Consider the following 17102-nt stretch of genomic DNA (forward strand, 5'->3'; position numbering starts at 1 on the left):
TTGTTACCTATTCAAAGTCGAGTTCTGGCGGACTGTCAATTTGTCCTTTAATGAAAGCCTCCGGTGTTTCCACTCGAATAATATCAACATCAACATTATAAGAATCACCTGAGATATAATGCTTGAGTCTTTGTCCATTCACCACTTGCGTGGCATTGCCTTGGAGAGAGCTAATTTTGATTGCTCCTGAACGATACACCTCCTCGACAACATATGGTCCTTCCCATTTCGAGAGTAATTTCCCTGCAAAAAATCTAAGACGAGACCGATACAATAGGACTTTATCCCCAATATTAAATTCTCTTTTGATAATCCTTCTATCATGCCATTTTTTAACTTTCTCTTTAAAGAGTTTAGCATTTTCATAAGCTTCACTTCTCCATTCATCTAGAGAACTTAATTGCAACAACCTCTCATCACCGGCAAGTTTAGGATCTTTTTTTAATTCTCTAACAGCCCAATAAGCTTTGTGCTCTAGTTCTAAAGGTAAATGACAAGCTTTCCCATAAACCATTTTATAAGGTGACATTCCCATGGGATTTTTATAAGCAGTTCTATAAGCCCATAGTGCATCCTTCAATTTACTAGCCCAATTCTTTCTAGTTTTATTAACGGTCTTTCCCAAAATAGATTTAATCTCTCTATTTGATAATTCTACTTGACCACTAGTTTGAGGATGATAAGCGGAAGCAATTCTATGATTAATACCATACCTAGCAAGAGTTTTTCTAAAACCTCCATGAATAAAATGAGAACCTCCATCAGTCATAATATATCTAGGCACTCCAAATCTAGGAAAAATAATGTCTAAAAGCATTCTTAAAGAGGTCTCACCATCAGCACTTTTTGTAGGTATGGCTTCCACCCATTTAGTAACATAATCAACAGCAACAAGTATATGAGTGTTACCTTCTGAAGACGGAAAAGGTCCCATGAAGTCAAATCCCCAACAATCAAACGGTTCAATAACAAGAGTATAATTCATAGGCATTTCATTACGTCTGGAGATATTACCAACCCTTTGGCATTCATCACAAGATAAAATAAACTTTCTCGCATCCTTGAAGAGAGTTGGCCAATAAAAACCTGATTGTAGAACCTTTTGCGCGGTTCTTTCTCCGGCGTGATGTCCTCCATAAGCACTACCATGACATTTACTCAATATCTCTTGTTGTTCATATTCGGGAACACATCTTCGCATAATACCATCCACTCCTTCTTTGTATAAGTGTGGGTCATCCCAGAAATAATGCCTCAAGTCATAAAAGAATTTCCTCTTTTGCTGAGCTAAAAAGGTTGGAGGCAAGTACTTGGAAACAATAAAGTTAGCATAATCAGCATACCAAGGACTGTCTCGCGAGCTCACCTTTATTACAGCCAATTGTTCATTTGGAAAACTATCATTAACAGGAACAGGATCATAAGCAATATTTTCCAATCTAGACAAATTATCAGCAACAGGATTATCAGCACCTTTCCTATCTACAATATGTAAATCAAATTCTTGCAAAAGAAGTACCCATCTAATAAGCCTCGGCTTAGCATCTTTCTTTGTCATAAGGTATCTAATTGTAGCATGATCAGTATGAATAGTAACTTTTGAATCAACAATATAAGATCTAAATTTATCGCAAGCAAAGACTACAGCTAATAATTCTTTTTCAGTTGTAGCATAATTTCTTTGAGCAGCATCAAGAGTTTTACTAGCATAATGAATAACATTCAGTTTTTTATCTACTCGCTGTCCAAGAACAGCGCCTAGAGCCAAATCACTAGCATCACACATAATTTCAAATGGTAAGTTCCAATCAGGAGGTTCAACTATAGGAGCAGTTGTTAAGGCTTCCTTTAGAGTTTCAAAAGCTTCCTTACAATCGTCATCAAAAACAAAGGGTACGTCTTTTTGAAGAAGATTAGTAAGAGGCTTTGAAATCTTGGAGAAATCTTTAATAAATCTCCTATAAAACCCAGCATGACCAAGAACACTACGAATACCTTTAACATCCCTAGGATAGGGCATCTTCTCAATTGCTTCAACTTTAGCTCTATCAACTTCAATACCTCTCTCAGAAATTTTATGTCCCAATACAATTCCTTCATTAACCATAAAGTGGCATTTCTCCCAACTAAGAAGAAGGTTAGTTTCTTCACATCTCTGCAAAACTTTATCAAGGTTTCGCAAGCAACTATCAAAAGAATTCCCATAGACGGAAAAATCATCCATGAATACCTCTACAATACTCTCACAAAAACCATGAAAAATAGCAGACATGCATCTTTGAAAAGTAGCAGGAGCATTACATAAACCAAAAGGCATACGTCTATAAGCATAAGTTCCATAGGGACAAGTGAAAGTGGTTTTCTCTTGATCTTTAGCTTTAACAGCAATTTGTGAAAACCTAGAATAACCATCAAGAAAACAAAAATGAGTATTTTTAGATAATCTTTCTAGCATTTGATCAATAAATGGTAAAGGGTAATGATCTTTCTTAGTAACTTTATTAACTTTTCAAAAATCAATGCACATTCTATACCCTACAACTACTCTTTGAGGGATGAGCTCATCATTATCATTAGGCACAACAGTCATTCCTCCTTTCTTGGGAACGCAATGCACAGGACTAACCCATCTACTATCAGCAATAGGATATATAATACCAGCTTCAAGAAGTCTTAATACCTCATTCCTTACCACTTCCTTCATCTTCGGAATTAGATGACGCTGATGTTCAACAACAGGCTTTGCATCATCTTCCATATTAATAGCATGTTGGCAAATAGAAGGAGAAATCCCTTTCAAATCATCAAGAGTATAGCCAATAGCTCCTCGGTGTTTCTTCAATATTTCCAATAACCTTTCTTCCTCAATCTCTGAAAGCTTAGAACTAATAATAACAGGATATATTTTCTTATCATCAATATGAGCATATTTAGGATTATCAGGTAAAGGCTTTAAATCAAAAACAGGATCTTCCTTTGGCGGCGGTGTTGTACCCAGATCTTCCACCGGTAAATCATGCTTAAGAATAGGTTGGCGAAGAAAAATTTCCTCAAGCTCATCTCTTTCTTTCCTAAAAACTTCACTCTCGCTATCCTCCAAATGTTGCTGCAAAGGATTATTAGGAACAAGAACAATAGATGCACACTGCTCCATTTTAAAATCATCACTAGGCAAATCAACTTTATAAGGAGTTTTGGTAAATTTAGAGAAGTTAAACTCACAAGATTCACCAGCAAATTTAGTCAAAATTTTCTCTTTCTTGCAATCTATAATAGCTCCACAAGTATTTAGAAAAGGTCTACCAAAAATAATAGGACAATAATCACTAGCAGCAGAACCAAGTACCAAAAAGTCAGCAGGATATTTAATCTTACCGCATAAAACTTCCACATCTCGAACAATACCAATTGGAGAAATAGTTTCTCTATTAGCCAGCTGAATAACCACATCAATATCTTCAAGTTCACAAGAATCAATTTCGTGCATAATCTCCGTGTAAAGCTCATAAGGAATAGCACTAACACTTGCACCAATATCACATAAACCATAATAGCAATGATCACCAATTCTAACAGATAGCATAGGAACACTAACTTGTTTGGGTTTATTAGGATGTGAAACAATATTAGAAGCATCTTCACAGAAAATAATATGACCATCCTCCACATTTTTAGTCACAAGATCTTTAACTATTGCAACAGCAGGTTCAACTTTTATTTGTTCTTCAGGTTCTCTGTGTTTCTTTTAAATTTTATGAACAGCACTATTTTTAACAGAGTACTCCTTCATTTTAGCAGGGAAAGGAGTTTTTTCAATATAAGCTTCGGGAATAACATGATCAGCAGTTTCAACTACAACGCATTTATTAATAGATGAATCAATTTTATCTTTATACGGTTCATGATACTTATCAAAATTCTTCTTAGGCAATTCATAATGAGAGGCAAAAGCTTTATAAAGATTGGCAGCAACTTGAGAATCAAGACCATATGTAGCACTCATATTACGAAATTTATCAGTATCCATAAAAGCTTCAATGCATTTATAATCATAAATTATACGATTCTCTATCCTTGTCGTTCTCCCAACCTTCAGTATTTTCTTGGATCCGATCAAGAAGGTCCCTTTTAAACTCTTCTTTGTTGCGTGTAAATGATCCAGAACAAGAAGTATCCAGCAAGGTCTTGTTTTGAAAAGAAAGTCTTGCATAGAAATTATCAATAATAACATTACCAGGAAGCTCATGAATGGGGCATTTGAGCATTAAAGACTTCAATCTCCCCCAAGCTTGGGCAATACTCTCTCCATCATGAGGCCAAAAATTATATATGCGATTCCGATCCTTGTGAATTTCACTTGGAGGATAGAACTTAGAATAAAACCGGGGCACAATATCATTCCATTCAAGAGAATCCCCATTATCCAATAATTTATACCAATGCGCCGCTTTACCAGACAGCGATAAAGAGAATAGTTTCTTCCTCACTTCATCCATAGCAATACCTGCACACTTGAATAAACCGCATAATTCATGCAAGAACAATAAATGATCTCCAGGGTGGACAGTTCCATCCCCTTCATAGCGGTTATCCATAACACGTTCAATAATTTTCATAGGTATTTTATATGGTATCACTTCCTCACCTGGCGCCTCATCCACTACCGTTGCAGTAGTAGTAGATTTCCCAAATAAAAATTGAAGAGAAGATCTCTCCATAATGACTTATAGCAGGCAGAAATAAAATCAGCACAAACAGTAAAGGTTTTCCTTACCAATTCCACTTACCAATAGCGCTTCACTCCCCGGCAACGGCGCCAGAAAATAGTCTTGATGACCCACAAGTATAGGGGGTGTATCGTAGTATTTTCGATAAGTAAGAATGTCGATCCCAACGAGGAGCAGAAGGTGTTGACAAGCAGTTTCGATGAAGGATTCACTTGTAAATGCTCACAGACAAGTATTCAGGGGGTTTTGATGTAACAGTTGAATAAAGTACGAGTAAGTAAAGTGCGAGAGTAACAATTGCAGCGAGTGGCCCAATCCTTTTTAGCACAAAGGACAAGCCGGTTTGTTTACTTATAATGACCAAACGTTCTCGAGGACACACGGGATTTTTAGTCTAGTGCTTTCGCTACATACGGCTAAATAATCTTCATTGTTATGATAAGTGTTGTGTGGGTGAACCTATGCTAATGTACCGCCCTTCCTAGGACTAATACATACTTGTGATTATACCCCTTGCAAGCATCCGCAACTACAAGAAAGTAATTAAGAATAAATCTAACCACAGCCTTAAACTACGAGATCCTGCTATCCCTCCTGCATCGATATACCAACGGGGGTTAGGTTTCTGTCACTCCGGCAACCCCGCAATTGGCAAACGAGTACAAGATGCATTCCCCTAGGCCCATAAATGGTGAAGTGTCATGTAGTCGACGTTCACATGACACCACTAGAAGAATAACACCACAACTTAAATATCATACCATTGAATATTACTCAACCATAGTTCACTACTAACATTTAGACTTCACCCATGTCCTCAAGAACTAAATGAACTACTCACGAGACATCATATGGAACATGCTCAGAGGTGATATGATGATGAATAACAATCTGAACATAAACTTGGTTCAATGGTTTCACTCAATAGCATCAACAACAAGTAGAGATCGATACCGGGAGAGTTTCCCCTATCAAACAATCAAGATCAAACCCAAATTGCTACGGCGGAGACGAGGTGCTGCGGCGGAGATGGCGGTGATGATGATGAAGATGATGATGATGGTGATGGAGATGATGTCCAGCTCGATGACGGTGACGATGGCGTCGATTTCCCCCTCCCGGAGGGAATTTCCCCGGCGGATTCCTGCCCGCCGGAGAGCTCTTTTCTCTCTGGTGTTCTCCGCCCCGCAGAGGCGGCTGTAACCCTTCGTGAGGTACCCTCTGTGGCTTAGGTTTTCGGGACGAAGGATTTCGCGAAGAAAAGGAGGCGAAAGGGGCTGTGGGGCCCCCACACCACATGGTGGCGCGGCCAGGCCATGGGCCGCGCCGCCCTATGGTGTGGGCCCACCCTGGGTCCAGCTGGCTCCTCCTTCTGGCTTCCTTCGTCATCTTGAAAAATAGGATTTTTGGTATAATTTCCTTCCACAGTTGATCTTCCGAAATATTGCGTTCTGACGGTGCTTTTTCCAGCAGAATCCTGGCTCCGGTGCTTGATCCTCCAATAATGATGAAACATGCAAAATAAATGAAATAACATAAGTATTGTGTCCCAATATGAAATATATCAATGAATAACAGCAAATTATGATATAAAATAGTGATGCAAATTGGACGTATCAAACCCCCAGTACCGAGAGCCACGATACGGAAAACCTTCCAGAGACGCCGCCGCCACCAATCCCATCTCTGGGGATTTAGGAGATCGCCTCCGGCACCCTGCCGGAGAGGGGAATCATCTCCCGGAGGTCTCTTCATCGCCATGATCGCCTCCGGATCGATGTGTGAGTAGTTCACCCCTGGACTATGGGTCCATAGCAGTAGCTAGATGGTTGTCTTCTCCTTATTGTGCTATCATGTTAGATCTTGTGAGCTGCCTATCATGATCAAGATCATCTATTTGTAATGCTACATGTTGTGTTTGTTGGGATCCGATGAATATTGAATACTATGTCAAGTTGATTATCAATCTATCATATATGTTGTTTATGTTCTTGCATGCTCTCCGTTGCTAGTAGAGGCTCTGGCCAAGTTGATACTTGTAACTCCAAGAGGGAGTATTTATGCTCGATAGTGGGTTCATGCCTCCATTGAATGCAGGACAGTGTGAGAAAGTTCTAAGGTTGTGGATGTGCTGTTGCCACTAGGGATAAAACATCGATGCTTTGTCTAAGGATATTTGTGTTGATTACATTACGCACCATACTTAATGCAATTGTCTGTTGTTTGCAACTTAATACCGGAAGGGGTTCGGATGATAACCTGAAAGTGGACTTTTTAGGCATAGATGCATGCTGGATAGCGGTCTATGTACTTTGTCGTAATGTCCTGATTAAATCTCGTAGTACTCATCATGATATATGTATGTGCATTGTTATGCCTTCTTTATTTGTCAATTGCCCAACTGTAATTTGTTCACCCAACATGCTATTTATCTTATGGGAGAGACACCACTAGTGAACTGTGGACCCCGGTCCATTCTTTACATCTGAAATACAATCTACTGCAATTGTTCTTTACTGTTCTTCGCAAACAAACATCATCATCCACACTATACAATTAATCCTTTGTTTACAGCAAGCCGGTGAGATTGACAACCTCACTTTTACGTTGGGGCAAAGTACTTTGATTGTGTTGTGCAGGTTCCACGTTGGCGCCGGAATCCCTGGTGTTGCGCCGCACTACACTCCGTCACCAACGACCTGCACGTGATCCTTGACTCCTACTGGTTCGATAAACCTTGGTTTCTTACTGAGGGAAAACTTGCTACTGTACGCATCACACCTTCCTCTTGGGGTTCCCAACGGACGTGTGTTATCTGCACGCATCACCGCGTGACGTCATTTTATATGTTATAGTAACTATTCCGTTTGTCAAAACTGAGATACAAAAATTATTTTGAAAAACCCTTCACGAAAAGGGCTATCACGTCCGGAGTTCTATGGATTTCAGGGGAAATGAGGTGGGAAACGGCCTCGGTATGGTATAGTTTGCCGAAACGAGATCATATTTGGCACGTTTGTGGACCCTAGGATGGGAAGCAAGACCCCGGACGCGGATTTCTAATCCGACCCACGAGCGATAATTTTTTCATTTTTGGCGTGTGTGAAAGCCATGAAACCTCGAACATTATAGCTCATTTCTAAGAAGATTTGTTTAGGTTTTTGAAATATTCCATTTTTTATATTTTTCTATGATAGATCTTGTTTTTCTGCAAAATTTGATATATTATACTTATTTTTCTCAATTAGAATGATTTAGTTATGTTTTTTTGAAGACTGTCGTGCAGAAATAGAACAAAGCTATGCCGACAGTATAACCGTCGGCACAGGTCTGTAGTAAAAAAAAAAGAAAAAAATGTTGTGCCGACGGCCAGACTGGTCCTGTGCCGACGGCCAGAACTGTGCCGACGGCGGCACAACCGGCCTGTACCGATGGCCATTTTAACGCCGACGGCCATCCTTGTCGCCGCGGTCCGGAGGCTTCTGTGCCGACGGCCCCGATATTTGGCCGTCGGCACACACGACGCTCGTCGGCACATCTGTGCTCTCCCGTAGCGATTTCCAACCCATTTCGGTCCAACCCAGGTACGAAGAGTTAATGGACGGATCAGGTCGCAACGACGCTATGCGCGAACCCACGCAGCATGAGAAAAGGAGGTGACGTGGCTTCATCAGATGACAGGAAAATAAGGTAGTGGGGGATTCCTATTAAGAGATAAAAGATTAAGGAAAAGATTAAGGGATCTTGCGAGAGTATGTCTGAATCTCTAGAGGCAATTAGAGATACGTTAGATGGAATATATCTTGCATTTGATGATTAACGATCATACTCTTTTAATAAGTAACAAGCATTTTGTATTTTTAAGTAACATCATTTTTTTTAAAAAAACATGTTTAATTGGGTGCACCTTTTTATGGGTCACTTGTTTAGACGCAATCACTTTTTTCAAGAGAGCCTCTTCTTAGGCACAAATTCACATGTCTATTATCTTCAAATGGATGAAAAGTTTTAACCATATGATCTTTTTTAGATAGCTCATCTTTATCTTGACTTTGACTTGATCAACTCAAATGATTTCTTCTTTCTTCATAATGATAATGCCTTGAAGATAACCATGAATGCTCACACAACCATATTCTTCAAGGCATGTTTCAATAGGCTAAACTCATATGGCCATTCTTTGGATCACACCCTGAATATCATCTTGGTCATCACTTCATTAACTTTAGAGAAATCCTTCAAGTATAACTCGATGCAAACAGTAGTTCATATGAACTGCCATTAATTGCAAACCACACATGGGCTTCATGCTATATCACCTAGAGTTTCCTAGAATTTCATATGTTCTTACACACGAGATACAAGATTCTTCACTATAAAGCTCTACCATGATATTTGTTACTCTGCCTTTAGAGATTTCTACCAAGATATTTAAGCATATAAAAAAATAGGATAGAACGCGAACACGCGCATAGACCTATACACCGATATAATTCATCCATTTTGCACTAATTTAATAAGGTATACATTTGTATCTTCATGTTCGTTTCACATGCATGCCAATTAACCATAATGTATGCCCTCTTAATGGGCAATGTCTCAAAAACAGTTAACTTATCTTTTGTTGGAAACTATAACTTAAATCTAGTGATTGCATTCCCAACCAAGATATTAGAATTGTCTAACAAAGAATATATTGCATCTAAAAAGTTAGTACCACTTTTATGTGCTATTTACCTAATTGTAATAGAGAAATATATAAAGAGTAGAAAACAAATCATACCCGTGTCATTATTAGGGTTTGTTCCTAACGTTGTTTTCCAATTATGCATGGCAGCTATGATAGATTTTTTCGATAAAGACGATTTATTACTCAAAAGTTTTAAGCATTACACCCGGCCTCTGCATATCTAGGATGCACACAGCCGTTCAAGATCCGCAAACACACCGAAACGGAAATACATAATAACGGGATGTCAAGATAAAGTATAGATGAACTCTTGTTGTATTGTTTATTGACTCAAGATCAACGTCGATGGTAGCTTAGAAGATGGTGATGATACCACCATCATGCATTGTAGCATGACCTAGTGTATGACAAATATATGTTAATTGTCCAAATATAATGGAAAAAATATGCATGTACAAAAACCAGTTAATGATATCTTTTATCACATAAAACTAGCTATTTATAAATAAAACTAATTTATAAACTTTATATTGTTCTAGAGTGTGAGCCATTGTGTGTGTTTTCATCTAATTTTCCTTTTTCTGGATGTCTGTATTCCACCATTTCCCTTCGTAACCTCATATGGAGATTATAACAGTTTTCCATACATTCCTCACGGTGTAGGATGTTTTAAGGCATTCTTTTGGGACAAGGATTTTGTGCACATGGGAGTCGGTGCTCCTTTTACTTTTGGATTTTTGAAAATTTAAGATTCTCATATTTCCCTGCTTTCAAGAATTATGATATTAAATATGTAGATAGATGTGTATACGAGGATTGAAATCAAAAAAGTCTCGTCAAAAAATACGTTATATTTTTGGAGATGCAAAAAAGACAAATTTCTGACAGTACGCTGACAAAATATACGTACTATTGTACTACTATTTATAGTCAAAAATTTGTCTTTTTTGTATTTTTCAAAATACAATGTATTTTTTAATGGAACTTTTTTGACTACACTCCTCGTGTCTAAATGTATCTACATATTTAATACCATAATTTTTGAAAACATAAAAGAGCGAGATTTTGAAAATTTTCAAAAATACAAAAGTCCAAGAAGCACTTGTGCTCATGTGCACATGGTACTTTCCGATTCTTTTGTTGTAGAATAGATAGATGATATGTCGTGGCAGAGGTTTACCTCCCACTGTCCATAGTTACCCGGCATTCTCGGTTTTGTCAAAGCCAAACTTTGTAAACTTTAACTAAACATATAAAAAAATAAACCTCCACAATATAAAATAAAATTTGTTATAATCACTATAAAATAGATTTTCATATTCTATATATTTGATATTATAGGTGTTGATACTCTTTTATGTATGTTTGGTCAAATTTTACTTTTTGCACGGTATTATGGACAGATGAGTATAAATATTGTGGTGACATTTGGTATATTGTTGTTATATGACTAGATCAATGGCAGTTGCAACAGAAAATGGACAAAAGCAGAATTCTTGCAACTAACTTAACCTAATTGGATCGTTCTTTTGAATGTAATGTGCATAGCCTTATGATGTCATGAACAACATATTGATGCCAGCAAAACTTGTTGAAGATTCTCACTCAGAAACTTGGCTTAATTTGGCGAGTTTAGAGGTACATCGTGTTTTGGAGCAGAGGAGGAGGTCAGGTCGCAGGAGTTTTCCGGATTCTTCCCCATCCTTCTCCATCAGAGCATCTCTACCCGTTTGAGGCCTCCAGGCCGAAATCCGGATTTAACAAACGCCGGATTGGATGAAAAAAAAAGGTCGTGGGTGGCAACATTTTTCCAGTCACACCCCGGCATTCGCCCATCTCAGCGGGGAATTTTCAAAAATCGTCTTCCCGCTACACAAAAGCATCGCCCAATAGTTCAGCGATCGGATGAGCCACATTCCGGACGATAACAAGCACATGGGCGGTCCCTTCATGCGCCTTGTCTGGCGCGGAATCGGGCGGCGATGCATCGTCGGCCGCCGGTGTCACAGCGGCGAGAGTGGACGTCGAAGGGGAGGACGAAGCAGTCGACGGAGGCCGGAGGATGTCTTGGCGATGGGCGTCGTACCAAACCCTCGTCTCCTCGTCCATCTTGTCGTCGTTACCGCCGATCAGGAACGCCAAGTCGGTGTTCCTCTTTGTCAGGCTCCGTCAGTTGGCAAGATAACAGCAACCGCAGGATGGCTAATCCACGGCTAGGATCTCTGGAACCTGTTAGTGTTGTGATTCTGTAGTTTAGCTTAATTAAGTCACTGATAAGCGATGTAATGACTTTTGCTTGGCCTGCTTCGGTATATAAGGAGCAGGAGGGGTGGCCGGGAGGACCAAGCAATAATCAAATATTTATTTTTATCGTTCATGTCCTTTCTTGTTCAACACTCGACGGCTCTAGCGCCGCAGCGCTCACTTCTCCCCCTCCTCCTCCGATCATCGTCAAGGGCACCCACCGCCGGACCCTGACAAAGTGGTATCAGAGCAAGCGTTCCTTCGCCTGCTCGGTCGCACCGGCGACGTACCCTCCCTCCCTCTTCCTCTAACCTCCACCACTCCGAGATCCAAAACAGCACCTTGCCTCCTTGCCGATCATGTCGCATCGCTCAAAGTCCAGCTCGCGCACGAGTCGGGGAAGGCCTACCCTCGGCTCTGCTTCGTCAACAAACGCCGAGCTCGCCGCGCTCAGGGCTCAGCAACGCGCCGATCGTGATGCGCGCTCCGTCGGGCGACGTCTCCACCAACATCAGGTCGAAACGACGGCAACACTGGGGGCAGTCCAAGATCAGATGGGAGCCATGGCGCAGATGCGGTCGCAGATGGCCTCCATGATTCAACGTATGCAGGGGAGCATCGAGCGTTTACTACCGGATCAAGGTACGAACAACACCGCCTCTCCCAACACAGGCACGAACCGCACGTTCACCACGCCGCCACAACGCACAAACACACATCTTTCCCCAATCCCAGAGTTCCCAACACTAATTCCCACCCCACACACCGCAAATCCTCCACCTTTTCCACCAAACCTCGGTCGCTTTATGCCGGATCAGCTACCGCACCCACCGTCCCCGCAGGGTGTTTGTCAAAATCGCCCCGTGGTCCCGTCAACCATTCCAAGCACAACTCCAGTAGATCCTTCTTCATCTCACACCCACATCACCCAACACACAAATCCGACAACACAACCTCATTACTACCAACCACATTCCCCACACACAAAGGAGCATGATCCAATACCACTGCCAAAACCCCAAGAACAGCCATATCAGAGAACCTACCAACCACACCATCACAACTCTTCCAACGACATCGCAACCACAACAACACAACACCAATCAAACCCATCCATTCCAACAAATTCCACCACCACAAACCCTGTCCCTGCCAACACAAGTCTATACCATACTCAGCCTACCCATCACACCTACAACAATAGCACCACTTACCCACTAGACCCACAAATCCGAACCCCACATGTGGAATTACCCACCTTTCATGGTGAAAATCCACGTGCCTGGCTGCTGGAAACAAAGGACATCTTCAAGCTGGTGGGAATAAATGGAGAAGCTCGTGTTCGATGGGGCATTGCACATATTCGTGGTCAGGCCAAGATATGGTTGAGAAGTTCAGGAATGGACCTGCAGGGGATGTCTTGGGCAGAATTGGGTAAGGCCCTCATCGAGCGTTTTCCGGATACAGTGACAGTGGATCCTATGGAACAACTACAACACTTGAGGCAATGCACAACAGTGGACAACTACATCAACTCCTATGAATCATGGATGCAAGTCATGAAACGAGGCCGAGTTTACCTACCCACGGATTTCTTTGTGGAGAGGTTCATCAGCGGATTAAGTGAAAGCATCAGACATTTGGTGCAATGCCAGCAACCAGTCTCTCTAATGTCGGCATATTACATGGCAAGGAAGTATGAAAAGAATCACAATGCCAACATGGCAGTGACCAGAAGGGCACAACCAGCAGTACCAGCTCCACCCTTACTAGGCAGAAATGCAGTTGGTCGAGAACAGCAAATTCGCAATGGACATCCAAGAGATAATCCAATCAGGAATGCTAGGCCAAGAATTCCTCGACAGTGCTGGTACTGTCCAGACAATTATGCTCCTGGGCACAGATGTCCGGGTATGCAACGTGCTATCAACATGTTGATATTGCAGGAGCATCCAGATGAACAAGAAGAAGAGGTTTAGCAGTTGCTACTGGATGCTGTCCAAGAGGAACAAGAGCCAATACTGCCAGCACATGCAACACAACAAGCGCATGAAGAACTCCCTATCGACGATAATGTTCACTTAATGCAAATATCAGCAGCAGCTTACCATGGCGCAACAGATGAGTCCACCATTTCTCTGTTGATTCAGATAAAAGGAGTCCCAGCAGTCGCCTTAGCAGATACTGGCAGCACCAACACATTCCTTGATAGACAATTTGTCATGGATCATGACATAGACATCACACCAGCTCCTCCTCGACGTGTCAAAGTGGCTGGAGGTGGCATCTTGGTCTCTGACAGCATTGCCTACAATCATCAGTTCTTCATACAAGGTATACCCTTCACAGTTGATTTTCGCGTGTTGCAACTGGGGGGATCTGATGCCATCCTAGGGGTCAATTGGTTTAAACTGCATAACCCAGTTACATTTGATTTCATTGGACGCACCCTCTCATTGGAATCTGCTGGAAAAGTTCACACATTTAATGACCACTTGGTGCCCATGGATGATCCGATGATATCAGCAATGGAGTGTAAGAAGCTATTGAAAGATGAAGCCACAGCTTTTGTCCTGTACAGCATCGACGATGTGAGAAAGACTCTGACACAACTGGAAAACACAACCAGTCAAGAAGAATTTCAACATGTCTTGGAAGCATTTGCAGAGGTTTTTGATGAACCACATGGTTTACCTCCTCACAGATCAGCTGACCATGAGATTCCTCTGTTACCAGGATCAAAACCTCCCAACATCAGACCCTCTCGGATGTCTTACAATCAGAAGAACACAATTGAGAAAACAATTGCTCAATTGTTAAAAAATGGAGAGATTCAGCCTAGCATAAGTCCTTTTTCCTCTCCTCTGATCTTGGTGCGCAAAAAGGATAAGAGCTGGCATCTTTGTGTTGATTTCAGGGGTCTGAATGACCTAACAGTCAAGAACAAATTCCCTATTCCTGTGATTGAAGACCTGCTTGATGAGCTACATTGAGCCACCATTTTTTCCAAAATTGATCTCAGATCAGGCTACCACCAGATAAGGATGAAAGAGGAAGATGTCCACAAAACTGGGTTTTCTACTCATTTAGGTCACTACGAGTATCTAGTGATGCCATTTGGGTTGAGTAATGCCCCAGCCACCTTTCAGCAGCTCATGAACCAAATATTTGCCAAATTCCTCAGAAAATTTGTCCTCGTTTTTTTCGACGACATACTTGTCTACAGTTCTAGTAAAGAACAGCACAAGCTCCATTTGAAAGCAGTGTTGCAAGTCCTGAAGGATAATCAGCTCAAAGCAAAACTGGAAAAGTGTACATTTGGTCAGCCGTCAGTTGAATATCTAGGCCACATTATATCTGGCCAAGGAGTGGCGACAGACCCAGCCAAAATAAAAGATATTGTGGAATGGAAAACTCCAAAAACATTGAAGAAGTTGCGTGGTTTTCTAGAGTTGACAGGGTATTACCGCCGGTTTATCCAAGGTTACTCCAATATTTGTCAGCCATTATACCATGCACTCAAGAAGGACAATTTTCAGTGGGGACAACAACAAGAGGAAGCATTTCAGAAGCTAAAAACAATCATGTCAACTCCACCAATGCTGAAACTCCCTGACTTCACCATTCCATTTGTGTTGGAGACAGATACATGCAAATCTGGCTTGGGTGCAGTATTGATGCAAGAGGGACGACCCATAGCATTTTTCAGCCAATGCCTTTGTCCGAAAACAGATGCAATGTCTGTGTATGAAAAAGAAGCATTAGCTATATTACATGCTCTAGAAAAATGGAGACACTACTGATGACCCACAAGTATAGGGGGTGTATCGTAGTACTTTCGATAAATAAGACTGTCGAACCCAACGAGGAGCAGAAGGTGTTGACAAGCAGTTTCAATGAAGGATTCACTGTAAATGCTCACAGACAAGTATTCAGGGGGTTTTGATATAGCAGATAAATAAAGTACGAGTAAGTAAAATGCGAGAGAAATAATTGCAGCGAGTGGCCCAATCCTTTTTAGCACAAAGGACAAGCCGGTTTGTTTACTTATAATGACCAAACGTTCTTGAGGACACACGGGAATTTAGTCTAGTGCTTTCGCTTCATATAGCTGATTAATCTTCATTGTTTTGATAAGTGTTGTGTGGGTGAACCTATGCTAATGCACCGCCCTTCCTAGGACTAATACATACTTGTGATTATACCCCTTGCAAGCATCCGCAAATACAAGAAAGTAATTAAGATAAATCTAACCATAGCCTTAAACTCTGAGATCCTGCTATCCCTCCTGCATCGATATACCAACGGGGTTTAGGTTTCTGTCACTCCGGCAACCCCACAATTAGCAAACGAATACAAGATGTATTCCCCTAGGCCCATAAAGGTGAAGTATCATGTAGTCGACGTTCACATGACACCACTAGAAGAATAACACCACAACTTAAATATCATAACATTGAATATTACCCAACATAATTCACTACTAACATTTAGACTTCACCCATGTCCTCAAGAACTAAACGAACTACTCACGAGACATCACATGGAACATGATCAGAGGTGATATGATGATGAATAACAATCTGAACATAAATCTTGGTTCAATAGTTTCACTCAATAGCATCAATAACAAGTAGAAATCAATACCGAGAGAGTTTCCCCTATCAAACAATAAGATCCAACCCTAATTGTTACATCGGTGACGAGGTGCAGCGGTGGAGATGGTGGTGGTGATGATGAAGATGATGGTGATGATGATGGAGATGATGTCCAGCTCGATGACGGTGGCGATGGCGTCGATTTCCCCCTCCGGGAGGGAATTTCCCCGGCGGATTCCTGCCCGCCGGAGAGCTCTTCTCTCAGGTGTTTTCCGCCCCGCAGAGGCGGCTGTGACTCTTCGCGACTATCCCCCGGTGCTTAGGTTTTCCGGACGAAGAAGTACGCGAAGGAGAGGAGGCCAGAGGGGGCTGTGGGCCCCCTCCTCACAAGGCGGCACGGCCAGGCCTTGGCCCGCGCCAGCCTATGAGGTGGGCCCATGGCGGCCCTCCTCGGCTCCCCCTTCTGGATCCCTTCGTCTTTTGGAAAAATAGGATTTTTCATATAATTTCCGTCAATTGTTGATCTTCCGAAATATTGCATTCTGACGGCGCTTTTTCCAGCAGAATCCTGACTCCGGTGCGCGATCCTCCAATAATCATGAAACATGCAAAATAGATGAAATAACATAAGTATCATCTCCAAATATGAAATATATCAATGAATAACAGCAAATTATGATATAAAATAGTGATGCAAAATGGACGTATCAACTCCCCCCAAGCTTAGACTTCGCTTGTCCCCAAGCGAAACTGAACTCGGTAAACAGGACCATATGTTTATGGAGTGAAGAGTCGATAAATAAAATACGGACAAGAAGCATCACATTCATTCACACAAGACAT

The 17102-nt window shown here is 41.4% G+C and overlaps 1 protein-coding gene across 1 annotated transcript; it reads left to right on the plus strand.

The window, feature by feature from the left end:
- Positions 1-13440: 13440 nt before the first annotated feature.
- LOC139837784 (uncharacterized) lies at positions 13441-14654 on the plus strand. Its single transcript, XM_071827053.1, has 2 exons — positions 13441-13572; positions 13812-14654. Exons 1-2 carry the CDS (start codon positions 13441-13443, stop codon positions 14652-14654), a joined length of 975 nt encoding a protein of 324 aa, XP_071683154.1.
- The last annotated feature ends 2448 nt before the right edge of the window (positions 14655-17102 follow it).

Source organism: Lolium perenne, chromosome 3 (genome assembly GCF_019359855.2).
Source record: "Lolium perenne isolate Kyuss_39 chromosome 3, Kyuss_2.0, whole genome shotgun sequence".
Classification (NCBI taxonomy): Eukaryota; Viridiplantae; Streptophyta; class Magnoliopsida; order Poales; family Poaceae; genus Lolium; species Lolium perenne.

Coding starts and splice junctions, on each gene's coding strand:
- LOC139837784 (XM_071827053.1), top strand. CDS start 13,441: ATGCAGTTGGTCGAGAACAGCAAATTCGCAATGGACATCCAAGAGATA. Junction 13,573..13,811: donor TCCTGGGCACAGATGTCCGG/GTATGCAACGTG, acceptor CTGTTGATTCAG/ATAAAAGGAGTCCCAGCAGT.